The sequence below is a fragment of the Eubalaena glacialis genome, chromosome 3 (genome assembly GCF_028564815.1).
Source record: "Eubalaena glacialis isolate mEubGla1 chromosome 3, mEubGla1.1.hap2.+ XY, whole genome shotgun sequence".
NCBI classification, from domain to species: domain Eukaryota; kingdom Metazoa; phylum Chordata; class Mammalia; order Artiodactyla; family Balaenidae; genus Eubalaena; species Eubalaena glacialis.
The window spans coordinates 66,105,430-66,119,947 of NC_083718.1; the positions used below are offsets into that span (position 1 = coordinate 66,105,430).

The 14,518-nt window shown below is 36.9% G+C and overlaps 1 protein-coding gene across 2 annotated transcripts in view; it reads right to left on the reverse strand.

The window, feature by feature from the left end:
* Nucleotides 1–3,203: 3,203 nt before the first annotated feature.
* MAEL (maelstrom spermatogenic transposon silencer) overlaps nt 3,204–14,518 on the reverse strand; it is a 40,168-nt gene continuing 28,853 nt past the window's right edge. For both annotated transcript variants that reach the window (XM_061185772.1, XM_061185771.1), the window contains 4 exons: nt 7,870–7,932; nt 6,978–7,110; nt 3,891–3,966; nt 3,204–3,346 (listed from right to left, as the gene is read on the reverse strand). In XM_061185772.1, coding sequence (XP_061041755.1) covers nt 3,204–3,346; nt 3,891–3,966; nt 6,978–7,110; nt 7,870–7,932 — 415 coding nt within the window. The remainder of the gene's footprint in view (nt 3,347–3,890; nt 3,967–6,977; nt 7,111–7,869; nt 7,933–14,518) is intronic.

Consider the following 14,518-nt stretch of genomic DNA (forward strand, 5'->3'; position numbering starts at 1 on the left):
CTAGTTGCTTTAGGTGTAAGATTAGGTTGTTTATTTAAAGGACTGTTACCTTACTCGTACAAAGAACTCTCAAAACTCAACAATAAAAAAATGAACAACCCAATCTAAAATATGTTCAAAAGACCTTGAGAGACACCTAACACACTTTAAAATTAGATTGTCTCTTTATTGTTGAGTTGTAAAAGTTCTTTATATATTCTGTACACTAGACCTTGCTAGATAAATGATTTGTAAATTTTGGGTTGGCCAAAAAGTTTGTTTGGGTTTTCCAGTAACATCTTACGGAAAAACCCAAACGAACTTTTTGGCCAACCCAATATTTTCTTCCATTCTGTGGATTGTCCTTTTAATAATGTCCTTTAACACACACAAGGACACTTTTTCTGGACTTAATTTTGATGAAGTCCAATTTATATATATTTTCTTTGGTTGCTTGTGTTTTTGGTGTCCTATTAAGAAACCATCGCCTCATCCAAAGTCATGAAAATTTACTCATATTTTCTTCTAGGAGTTGTATATAGTTTTAGCTCTTACATTTAGGTCTTTCATCCATTTTGAGTTAATTTTTGTGAATGGTTAAGGTCCAAATTCACTCTTTTGAATGTAGATATCCAGTTGTCCCAGTACCATTTGCTGAAAAGACTGTCATTTCCCCCATTGAATGGTTTTGGCACAATTGTTAAAAATCAATTGATATAGATCGTTTATTTCTGGATTTTCAATTCTATTCCATTGATCTTTGTGTCTACCACTTTTAGTACTGCATTGTTTACTGCCCCTATGAAACTGAGTTTCTCGAAGGCAGGGGCAACATCTTTATTCTTCTTTGTATTTTTAACCCAGCTGTTACTAAAGCCTTAAAACATGCTCACTAAACAAAGTTAATCATTTAGTTTTGAGGAAAGGAATGGGAATGAAGTTCATAAGAAAGGTGGGCTCCTTTACTCATGGAATACTTTATCATTTGATGTGGAAATGAAATCCTGGCATACCCTCTCCATTACTTCCAATGACAATTATTCTAACATGTACTGAACACCTTCCTCATACAGAAATATGGGCACCGCAAAGTTTGTAATTGGGGAAAAGATGATAGGTCATGAACGCAACAGTTATTAAAAGCTGTAAGTATTGTCAGATACCACAAAGAAAATGCTACTGGAGTTGCAGCAGAAATCACCTTCAACCAGGATATGTTATCATTCATCAGGTCTTCTTGAAGGGTAGTTAATACTTTTGAATTTACTGCCAAAAGAATTTTGAAAATAGAGGAGACAGGAGTTTGAGAAGACAGCCATTTGAATTTTACTACTAATATAGTTTAGAGTTTTAATTATCTCTGAAGGGAAAGACCAGTTATTCTCCTAAAATAAAGACGTGGGGCCTACTAAATTGTTTTGGTTTGACATATACCTCAAAAGTACAGCACAACCAGCAAAAATTTTAAAATACAAGTTGAATGATTAACACAGGATTAAAGTCATATGGCACAGAACAAGTCTTAGGTACCTGAGGTCATAGCTCTGAATTATAATTTTAGGCTTTCCCTCCACTTCTTTTAAAAATAGATTTATTTTATTCATTTATTTTTGGCTGCATTGGGTCTTCGCTGCTGCACGTGGGCTTTCTCTAGTTGCAGCAAGCAGGGTCTACTCTTCATTGCAGTGCACAGGCTTCTCATTGCAGTGGCTTCTCTTGCTGCTGAGCATGGGCTCTAGGTGCACGGGCTTCAGTAGTTGTAGCACGCAGGCTGAGTAGTTGTGGCTCATGGGCTTAGCTGCTCCCCAGCATGTGGGATCTTCGTGGACCAGGGCTCGAACCCGTGTCCCCTGCATTGGCAGGCGGATTCTTAATCACTGCGCCACCGGGGAAGCCCTTTCCCTCCACTTTTGAAGCCAACCCAATTACTATCATGGTGATTTTGAAGAAAGATAAAATGGTCTCAAAGCTTATATATAAGATTTAAAAACCAATCTGCTAGTAGAAAATGCAGTATATAAACTTACATTCAATGACCTATTCTTTGTTTAAAGATCTGATTATCAGAAATAGATGAAAAGGAGGTGAAAGTGTGGATATGGGTAACATGGTCTTTGGAGTCAGACCTGGTTAACAATTCCTCCATAAAGTAACTATACGACCTGAATCTGAGTTCTGTGTGTGTCTGTAAAATGGAGGTACCTCCTTCCTCAGAGTGATTATTAAGGATTTTACGATATGTGTGTGTGTGTGTGTGTGTGTGTGTGTGTGTATGTATCCACAAAGTATGTACTCAGTAAAGGAGAATATGGGTATTAAGATAAACCAGAGTCCTACGACAGACACCAAGTGATTCTCTAGGGTTTTGAGCCAAACAGACCTAAATTAGAATGCTGTCTCTGCCACTGCCATGTATGGTCTTACTGTGGTTCCAAGTAAAAAGGGTTACTACATGTCTTCTCCTACTCCAGGGCTATATCACAGCCTGAGTAGCGAACATGAGCCAGTTTAAGTCAGTCACAAACAGGGCACATACTTGACTCAATATACATCTGCTTAGTATACGCAAAGAGCTTTGTGGTCAAGTGGACCTGGAATCTGGTCACTATCTAGCCATGTCATTTGGAGAACATTACATAATCTCTTTTTGGCTTCTCATCCTTCAAATGACTTTTGCCAAAGTCAGCATATTTCAAAGACTAAGTAGCAAAACTTTATTTTTGTTAAAGGCTGATTTTCTTAGATATTTGCAATGAAAATAGCTGCAGGTCTCAAGGGTACAGTTCCACATTTCCATAATGGAAAGAAACAGATTAAAACTATTTTAAAACCTTTCATAACAGATACTTAATACTTTTATTGTGGAGAAAAGATACCAAAATATAACATTCCCAAAAGCACAACACTGAAAAAGCTAGTTTTATTCTTACAGGGCTCAAAACTTTAATGGCATTCCCATAATACAGTCAGAAAGTAGAACAAGCCCTCAAGAAAAAAGCAAAAATGCTAAGATCTTCTCCAACCACAATTATTTTTAATCTATGAAACAGAATTTCCTTACAAATTAAGTAGTTTTTATAGTAGTGACATTTATTGTTGATATGATCTGTTTAATATGACTGTAGTCAGAAGGGAAGTTGGGTCTGTTGTTCTTCCAGAAATTGAAAAAAGTATCATCATTAAGATAAGGAAGAGAAAGATTTGTATTCATCTTTTTGGGACATTTAAGGTGAGAGTGAGGTCTCACAGTTGGAGAATTTGTGGATATTGCTGGAGGAATTGGAGATGCTCTCTAGTAAGCGGGTAATCCCTCTTCCCCGAACACTGCTGTTTTGGCCAGAAATTTTCACCCCAGATGGGTAGTCACCTAGGATATTAAAAATACAAGGAAAGAAATATAGCAATTTTATAGTCTTAGAGATCCCTCAATTGACTCATCCTACTGCAGGCCTTTTCACTAAGCCATGATTAAACGGATCGTCAATAGGGGAGATAGTTCTTAGAGTAAAGGCAAAAAGGCTGAACAAGAATATTCTTTTTAAGTCCTGGAAACCTTAATTGAAGTTCCTCAGGGACCACTTGAAATTTCATGTCACTAGCTTTTTTAAACTTTCCCATTTCCCCCAAAGACACCTTCATATCAAAACTATAAAACTACAGCTGCTACAAAAGTAACAGGTTTTATTTTAAATGCCCTGAACAAAATTCTGAAGAATAAATTAAATTTTATCAAAGTGATACAAAAATCTACATATCCAAATTAAGTGCTTATGCCAAGTAAAACTCCCAATTCAACAAGATTCTTATACCCTAAAGCCAACTTAGATCATCTGTTTAAGTACCATACCCCGGGATCATAAAAAGACCCTAAACTCTTTGAGGTGCCTTCTTATTAAATATAAGATGCTTACCAGTGGGTGTGTTTGATCTCTGTTCCTGATTAGAAGAGCTGAAATGAGAGAATCCTGGACGGTGAATCCTTAGCTTCTATAAGTAACAACAACAACAACAAAAAAAAACCAGGGGAAAACATGTTTATTTCTTATTATTGGATCATCTACTTCAAATTACTCTTTAAATACAAACTAACACCCACTTTTCCAATGTCTGATCAACTTTTGAAGAGTATTGCTGTGAAGGGGAGCAGAGGGCAATCTTTGAGGGGGAAATTACAGGGTCAAGAAAGGGTTTGTTTTTTTTTTTTAATATGAGATTATAGCAGGTTTCCTGATAAGAATGACTCAGAACAGAGAGAAACCCTGATGAAATTATGAGAGCCATGTCCTTACGTAGGTAAGAGAATGAGATCTAATAGAGAAATAAAAGGATTGGTCTTAGATAGAAACACAGACAATTCATGCATTAAAGTAGAGTATATGGTAGATGCAATGGTAGGAATATATGGAAAACCTCTTGATTGCTTCTATTTTCTCAGAGAAGGAGGGAATACGAGCATCAGCTACAACAAGGATGAAGGAAGAGGTGATGGAAGTTTGAAGTGAGAGAAGGTGAGAAATAACTGTCTAGGAGAGTGGGAGATTAATCAAACTAGAGAAATGGACAACTGCCAGGCAAGGTTAAGGGCTCACTTGAGGTTGGTGGTGATGAATATTTAATAACACCAGTCAGTATGGTGGCTTCTTTTCAGCCTCGGTTAGCTTCAAATGTATAACAGAGGAGGTGAGGAGTTGATTTAATCAGGGTTAGTGTTTGCCAACCAACTATGATGAAGAATGAAGGGCCAGTGGAGTTCATAGTGCAAGTGAGTGAAAATAATGGAGCAAGGAATCTAAGCTGGGAAGGAAGGAGGTGAATGGCAAGGTGGGGAGAGGAGACACAAGGCTGCAGCACCTGTCTGTGTGTGACTGGTACCCCTGGAGTTGTGCCATGCAGTGACCCTGTGAAGGAGGGCAGAACAGTGGAGGCATACAATGAATTGAAGGTCCCAGGAGAGCTCAAAGAATTGTTGGCACTGATGTACCAGAGAAAGACAGTGGTAGTCAGAGAGTAGGATGCTTGAAATTGAGGTTATGGGGAGATGCCATTGGGGCCTAGAATATGATCATGGGAGTGGATACTTGATGTATGGCAGGGGACAGGATCACTGGAGAAGGGCAAATCAGGAACTGAAATGTCAGGCAGCTGGAAGGATCATCTATGGGGAAACTGAAATCAAGAATTCTGCCAGGAATATTGTTTGATCTCCTGGCTCAGTGTTGCTCTAAGAATGAGGATGACCAACTCAGGGGCCTATTGACTCCAAGAAGGGGTTATCAGGTACTACAGCCTGAGTGGCATGTGATTCAAAGCCTAGGGATTTTAGGGAGAAGGCAGAAAGAAGTCTAGAGGCCACAAAGTTAAACAAGGACAACTACTTCAAATCTAAGCCCGTGATAAATGAGAAAAAAAAAAAGTGTCGCTAACAGGGAAGCAGTATCTTTCGAGGAGAGCCAAGTTTTAGTTACAACCAAGGAGGAAAACAGACCTTCCCAAGAGGAGGTTGAAGACATGAGATTTTGCTGATAACTGAGATTGAGAAGACCCACAAAGTTTTTCAGGAGTTGGGGAAGGCTGAAAAACAGAATCAGCCTAACAAGATGAGTGTGGGAGATGAGCAAGGATCTAGGTATCCTGAGCTTCCATAGTGACTGATGCGAACAATGAAAAGAGGGGTAATGAGACTAAATCTGGTAGTCTCAACACAGATGGTGATGATGGGGCTAAGGCAGTGTTTCTCATCCTGGGTACTATTGACATTTTAGGCTAAATAATACTTTGTTCAGGAGGCTGTCCGTACATAGTCAGGTGTTTAGCAGGCTTACTGGTATCTATCTACCCACTGTATGCCAGTAGCACCCCCTCCCCAGCTGTGACAACCAAAAATGTATCCAAGTGTTGCCAAATGTCCCCTGAAGGACACAAAATAGGTCCTAGTGGAGAACCATTGGGTTAAGGGTTAACAGTAGACAGGAGAGAGAGAAGAGTCTTGCCCAGAGATTATAAGGAGAGCTCTCTTTTTTATTTTTAAAATTATCATGGAGTAAGACAGACTTCTTTGGTGTGTACATTTCTACGAGTTTTAACAAATGAAGAGATTCGTGAAACCACCATTGCAATCAGGATACAGAGCCATCCTATCACCTCAAAAACCTCCTATCCCTTTACAGTCATACCCTCCTCCCTTAACCCCTGGGAACCACTGATATGTTCTTCACATTATCATTTGTATTTAACAATGTCATATAAACGGAATCATACATTACATAACCTTTTGAGACTGCTGCTTTTGCTAAGCGTAAGTAATGCCTTTGAGATTGATCCTAATAGTTGTTTTATCAATAGTTCATTCCATTTTGGGGTTCCCTTTTCACTATTTTATTAACTATTTAAAAATAGAACATAGTAGATAATAAATGTTACTAAGTCAGAGATCTTAGTACTTTCATATACTGCTGTATTTAATCCTACGACGACTACTAGCCCTTATTATTATTCTTGTTCTACAGATAAGGAGTCAGCACAGAAAGTTCAAATAACTTGCAGAGAGTCACACAGCCTATGTGTAGCAGAGCCTGAAGTGAAATTTAGGAATTCTAACTTGAGGGCCCATACTCTTAATTGCTATGCTCTCGGTAGTGTAGAGAGGCCTACTAGTAAGTAAATACCAAGGAGGGAAGAGGAGTGGTAGGGAAATTAGATAGCCTCTAATCAAATCCTGAATCAGGTCTTATATTTAAAATATCTACTTCAAAAATGTGTATCACATAATTTTTGGAATAAATGTTTGGATGTGTTTTGTATAAACACTAATGCTAATTTTAATTTTCTTTGTTAAGTATAGTAGGAAAATATACAAGGAAGGAAAAGGATTTTTTGTAAGATCCAACTGGATTAAAAACTGACATTCCATGAAGGATCAAAAAAAATTTTTAACAGAAGAGAGAACCAAACAAAGGCCTGATCTTGAGACTAGCAGCCCCCAAAAGTCAGCTCCTTACCTGGTAACGCCCTGCATCCAATACAACCATTTTGGGTGTCACACTATTGCTGGCCTCATAATCTTGAAGTGGTACATGAGCCTCTGTGAGCTGGATTCCAAAGAGAGTGGCCAGAGAATTACTGATGCAGTATCTTTAAAAAGGAATTTAAAATGCTTATTATCAGGATCTTATCTAATTCATTCTAAAAGCATTCACATTTTAAAAATTTCTGACAAAGCATGTGAGATATTGTTGTAAATTGGGAAAAAATAAATTTAGAGATTTGGAGAAAAAATGGGAATAGGTAGCAGTACATATCATAAAACTGGTCATTACTGGTAAGCAATCCTTTGATTACCAAATAAAATTTCAGATTCATTATAAGTGAATGGGAATGAGGGTAAAGAGCACCAGAATTCTCAAATATTTAAGGCAGGGAGAGGCAACACCAGCAATAGGGCTAAAACTTAGAAACACGTATTCATCCTCAGAACCAACTATCATCAGCTGTGTAAAGGGATTACCAGAGCTTCCACAGATCTGAGGCTGCAGGTACTTTCCCTACAAAATGAGGAGAAAAGGGTCTATATTTTTTGAGCACCTTCACAAGGAAGTGCTGTTCTTAATGACAGTAGGGAACTTCACTTTCCTACAGGGATCCTAGAAGAAAAAATTTTCAATAAGTGTTTCTGAAGGCTCAAATTGCTCAGGTGGTAACTACACCAGACAAGTAGTGACATGGGCAGAAGAATACAAGTAACATGATTTAAAAAACATTTGTTTTAAAAGACACTTGTGGAAATAGAGGTAAACAGTGATGCACCCTGAATGCCAAAGCAACAACAAGCAAAGTTGCAAAGAATTCAGTGCAGAATAGAGCATTAGGAAGAAACTCCTTTCTCCAACTTACGCAATTTTCTTGCAAACAGCTAAAGCACAGAGGAGAATATCATTTTCTTCATGCCACTTGCACCTGTACAAAAAAAACGACTTTAATATCCTCATCTAACTGAAGCAGCAATGCTTATGGGTTTTTATGTGCCAGATTTCTACCTTAGTGTCAGTTTCTTAAATGATTTCAACTATTACTCAAAGATCAAGGTTTCTAATTTAACATACAAAAAGTAGATTTTTTTAAAAACAAGTTTTTAATGTTACCTCCTCTGATGCAAATTCATGATGCATTGCCAACACACAGCTATAACAGACAGATTTTACCTTGAAAATCTATATATAGATTTATATATATATATAGAAAATCTATATATAGACTATAGTTAACATATACTCATTAAACACACATTTACTGAGGACATACTACTTACCAGGCATTGTCCTAGGCACTAGGGATACAGTACAGAATGAAACACAAACTCTTATGCACACAAAACTTACTTTTTAATGGGGAAGTCATATCAAAAAATATGTAGGCATAATACCATAATAAGTTAGATGAGTTCTAAGAAGGAAAAAAACAAGAAAAAGACATGAAATGCAAGAGAAGGGTGACATTTTAGATAAGGTAGGCAGGAAAGGTGTCACTGAGAAGTGGATGTTGGAGTGAAGACCTCAGGAGGGCATGTTGGAGAGGAAATGACCAACAACATACTTTCATGATGAGAGCCACTATAAACCTGTATATCTTTCCCCTGAGTGCATAAGTCATTCGAGACTCAGAACAGCACTTCCTGCATAATAGAAACCTTCTCTGAACTTAGCAAAAATCTTCACTTAGAAATTATAAACACACTAAACAGTAAGTGTTAAAAGTCCATTATCTGCACTTGTTATTTAACTGAATGGAAGGCTATCTAAAAATAAGATTAAGAATTTCCCACTGCTTTTACAAAAAGTGATTCAATAAATATGATTCATAAAACTAACTCCAAAATGAAGGCTTAAGTTAAAACTAAATCTAAATCAAGGCACCAGTCCCTCCCACTGGGAGGCCTGCACAAGCCTCTTAGACCAGCCTCACCCACCAGGGGCAGACACCAGAAGCAAGAGGAACTACAATCCTGCGGCCTGTGGGACTACAAACACAGAAAGTTACACAAAATGAGATGGCAAAGAAATATGTTCCAGAGGAGGGAACAAGATAAAACCCCAGAACAACAACTAAGTGAAGTGGAAATAGGCAGTCTACCTGAAAAAGAATTCAGAGTAATGATAGTAAAGACAGTCCAAGATCTCAGAAAAAAAATGGAGGCACAGACCAAGAAGATACAAGAAATGTTTTAACAAAGAGCTAGAAGATAAACAAACAGAGCTGAACAATAACTGAAATGAAAAATACACTAGATGAAATAAATAGAATAAATGAAGTAGAACGGATAAGTGAGCAGGAAGACAGAATGGTGGAAATCACTGCTGTGGAACAGGATAAAGAATAAAAAGAAATGAGGACAGTTTAAGAGACCTCTGGGACAACATTAAATGCACCAATGTTTACATTATAGGAGTCCAGAATGAGAAAAAATTTGAAGAGATAATAACTGAAAACTTCCCTAACATGGGAAAGGAAACAGTCACCTAGGCCAGGAAGTGCAGAGAGTCCCAGGCAGGATAAACCCGAGGAGCATGCTGAGACACAGAGTAATAGAACTGACAAAAATTAAAGACAAAAAGAAAATATTAGAAGAAACAAGGAGACAAAAAAACAAACAACCCAATCAAAAAATGGGCAGAAGACCTAAAGAGACATTTCTCCAAAGAAGAAATACAGATGGCCAATAGGTACATGAAAAGATGCTCAACATCGTAAAATAGAGAAATGCAAATAAAAACTACAATGAGGTACCACCTCATGCCAGTCAGAACGGCCACCATTAAAAAGTCTACAAACAGTTAAATGCTGGAGAGGGTGTGGAGAAAAGGGAACCTTCCTACAGTTGGTGGTAATGTAAGTTGGTGTAGCCACGGTGGAAAACAGTATAGGATGTTCCTCACAAAACTAAAAATAGAATAACCATATGATCCAGCAATCTGACTCCTGGGCATATATCCAGACAAAATTACAATCCAAAAAGATACATGTACCCCTATGTTCATAGCAGCACTATTCACAACAGCCAAGACATGGAAACAACCTAAATGTCCATCAACAGATGAATGGATAAAGAAGATAAGGTACATAAATACAGTGGAATATTACTCAGCTATAAAAAAGAACGAAATAATGTCATTTGCAGCAACATGGATAGACCTAGAGATTGTCATACTAAGTGAAGTAAGTCAGAAAGATAAAGACAAATACCATATGATATCCCTTATAGGTGGAATCTAAAATATGACACAAATGAACCTATCTATGAAACAGAAAAAACATCAGGGACATAGAGAATAGACTGGTGGTTGCCAAGGCGGAGGAGGGTTGGAGAAGGTAGGAGTGGGAGTTTTGGATTAGCAGATGCAAACTGGTGTATATATAGAATGGATAAACAACAAGGTCCTACTGGATAGCACAGGGAACTATATTCCACATCCTGTGATAAACCATAATGGAAAAGAATGTGAAAAAGAATGTGTGTGTGTGTGTGTGTGTATAAAACTGAGTCACTGCTGCACAGCAGTAATTGACACAACATTGTAATTCAACTTTACTTCAATGAAAAATAAATTACAATGCTTAAAAAAAAAAAAAAAGCAACAAGGGCAAAGCAACAAATAACATACAAGAGAATCCCCATAAGGTTATCAACTGATTTTTCAGCAGAACTCTGCAGGCCAGAAGGGAGTGGCAAGATATATTTAAAGTGATGAAAGGGAAAAGCCTGCAACCAAGAATACTCTACCTAGCAAGGCTCTCATTCAGATTCGATGGCAAAATCAAAAGCTTTACAGACAAGCAAAAGCTAATAAGAGAATTCAGCACTACCAAACTAGCTTTACAAATAAATGCTAAAGGAACTTCTCTAGGCAGAAAAGAAAAGACCACAACTGGAAACAAGAAAATTACAAATGGGAAAGCTCACCAGTAAAGGTAAACAAACATACAGTAAAGGTAGGAAATCATTCACACACAAATATGATATCAAAACCAGCAACTGTGAGAAGAGAAGAGTACAAATGCAGGATATTGGAAATGCATTTGAAATAAGGGACGAGCAACTTAAAACAATCGTGTATATATATATATACTGCTATTTCAAAACCTCACAGTAAACACAAACCAAAAGTCTACAATAGATATACACACAAAAAAGAAAAAGGAATCCAAACATAACACTAAAGATAGTCATCAAATCACAAGAGAACAAAAAGAGGAAGGGCAGAAAAAAGACCTACAAACACAAATCCAAAACAACTAACAAAATGGCAACAAAAACTTACATATCAGTTATTACGTTAAATATAAATGGATTAAATGCTCCAACCAAAAGACAGACTGGATGAATGGATACGAAAACAAGACCTATATATATGCTGTCTACAAGAGACCCACTTCAGATCTAGGGACACACACAGACTGAAAGTGAGAGGATGGGAAAAGGTATCCCATGCAAATGGAAATCAAAAGAAATCTGGAGTAGCAATACTCGTATTACACAAAATAGACTTTAAAGACTGTTACAAGAGACGAAGGAGGACACTACATAATGATCAAAGGATCAATCCAAGAAGAGGATTTAACAACTGTAAAAATATATGCAGCCAACATAGGAGAACCTTGATGTAGCAGCCATAAAAGATGAAATTGACAGCACAATTAACAGTGGGGGATTTTAACACCTCACTTACATCAATGGACAGATCATCCAGACAGAAAAATCAATAACGAAAGACAGGCCTTAAATGTCACATTAGGCCAAATGGATTTAACTGATATTTATAGAGCATTCCATCCAAAAGCAGCAGAACACACATTCTTCTCAAGTGCACATGGTACATTCTCCAGAACAGATCACATGCTGGGCCACAAAGCAAGCTTGGGTAAAGTTAAGAAATTTGAAATCATATCAAGCATCTTTTCCAACCACAATACTAGGAGATTAGAAATCAACTACAAGAAAAAAACCTGTAAAACAACAAAAACACACAGAGGCTAAACAATATGCTACTAAACAACCAATGAATCACTGAAGAAATCGAAGAGGAAATCAAAAAATACCTAGAGACAAATGAAAACAAAAACAGGATGATCAAAAACCTATGGGACACTGCAAAAGCAGTTCTAGGAGGGAAGTTTATAGCAATACAATCTTACCTCAGGAAACAAGAGAAATCTCAAATAAACAACCTTAACTTACACCTAAAGCAACTAGAGAAAGAAGAACAAACAAAAGCCAAAGTTAGTAGAAGGAAAGAAATCATAAAGATCAGAGCAGAAATAAATGAAATAGAGACCAAAAAAAAAAAAAAAACCCCAGAAAAGATCAATGAAACTAAAAGTTGGTTCTTTGAAAAGATAAACAGAATTGATAAGTCTTTAGCTAGACTCAAAAAGAAAAAAAGGGAGAGGGCTCAAATCAATAAAATTAGAAATGAAAAAGGAAAAGTTACAATGGACACCACAGAAATACAAAGGATCATAAGAAACTACTACAAGCAACAGTATGCCAATAAAATGGACAACCGAGAAGAAATGGACAAATTCTTAAGAAAGATATAACCTTCCAAGACTGAACTAGAAGAAATAGAAAACATGAATAGACCAATCACAAGCACTGAAATTGAAACTGTGATTTAAAAACTGCCAACAAACAAAAGACCAGGACCAGATGGCTTCACAGGTGAATTCTATCTAACATTTAGAAAAGAGTTAACTCCTACCCTTCTGAAACTGTTCCAAAAAATGGCAGAGGAAGGAACACTCCTAAGCTCATTCTATGAGGCCACCATCACCCTTATACCAAAACTAGACAAAGATACCACAGAAAAGAAAATTAGAGGCCAATATCACTGATGAACATAGATGCAAAAATCCTCAACAAAATACTAGCAAACTGAATCCAACAATACATTAAAGGGATCATACACCATGATCAAGTGGGGTTTATCCCAGGGACACAAAGATTCTTCAATATCCACAAATCAGTAAGTGTGAGACACCACATTAACAAACTGAAGAAAAACCATATGATCATCTCAATAGATGCAGAAAAAGCTTTGGACAAAATTCAACACCCATTTATGATAAAAACTCTCTAGAAAGTGGGCATAGAGGGAACATACCTCAACATAATAAAGGCCATATATAACAAACTCACAGCTAACATCATTCTCAACGGTGACAAGCTGAAAGCATTCCCTCTAAGATCAGGGACAAGATAAGGCTGTCCACTGTCTCCGTTTTTATTCAACATAGATTTGGAAGTCCTAACCACAGCAATCAGAGAAGAAATAAAAGGAATCCAAAAAATGGATTAATTATAAAATTAATACACAGAAATCTGTTGTACTTCTATATACTAACAGTGAAAAATCAGAAAGAGAAATTAAGGAAACAATCCCATTTTCCATCACATCAAAAAAGAATAAAATATCTAGGAATAAATCTACCTAGGGAGGCAAAAAACTGAAAACTGTAAGACACTGATGAAAGAAATCGAAGATGACACGAACAGATGGAAAGATATACCATGTTCTTGGACTGGAAGAATCAATACTGTCAAAATGACTACACTACCCAAGGTAGTCTACAGATTCAATGCAATCCCTATCAAATTACTAATGGCAGATCTAGAACAAAAGATTTAAAATTTGTACAGAAACACAAAAGACCCTGAATAGCCAAAGCAATCTTGAGAAAGAAAACGGAGCTGGAGGAATCAGGCTGCCTGACCTCAGACCATACTACAAAGCTATAGTCATCAAAACACTGCTGGCAAAAAGACAGACTTATAGATCAGTGGAACAGGATAGAAAGCTCAGAAATAAACCCACACACCTATGATCTATTAACCTATGACAAAGAAGGCAAGAACATATAATGGAGAAAAGACAGTCTCTTCAATAAGTGGTGCTGGGAAAACTGGACAGCTACATGTAAAGGAATGAAATTAGAACATTCTCTAACACAATACACAAAAATAAATTCAAAATGGATTAAAGACCTCAATGTAAGACTGGATACTATAAAAGTCTTAGAGGAAAACATAGGCAGAACACTCTTTGACATAAGTTGCAGCAATATTTTTTTGGATCCATCTCCTAGAGTAATGAAAATAGAAACAAAATAAACAAATGGGACCTAATTAAACTTAAAAGCTTTTGCATAGCAAAGGAAACCATAAACAAAACAAAAAGACAACCCACAGCATGGGAGAAAATATTTGAAAATGAAGTAATCAACAAGGGATTAATCTCCAAAATATACAAACAACTCATGCAGCTCTGTCAAAAAAGCAAACAACCCAATCAAAAAATGGACAGAAGATCTAAAGAGACATTTCTCTAAAGAAGACATACAGATGGCCAAAAAGCACATGAAAAGATGCTCAACACCACTAATTATTAGAGAAATGCAAATCAAAACTATGAGGTATCACCTCACCCTGGTCAGAATGGCCATCGTCAGAAAGTTTATGAACAATAAATGCTGGAGAGGGTGTGGAGAA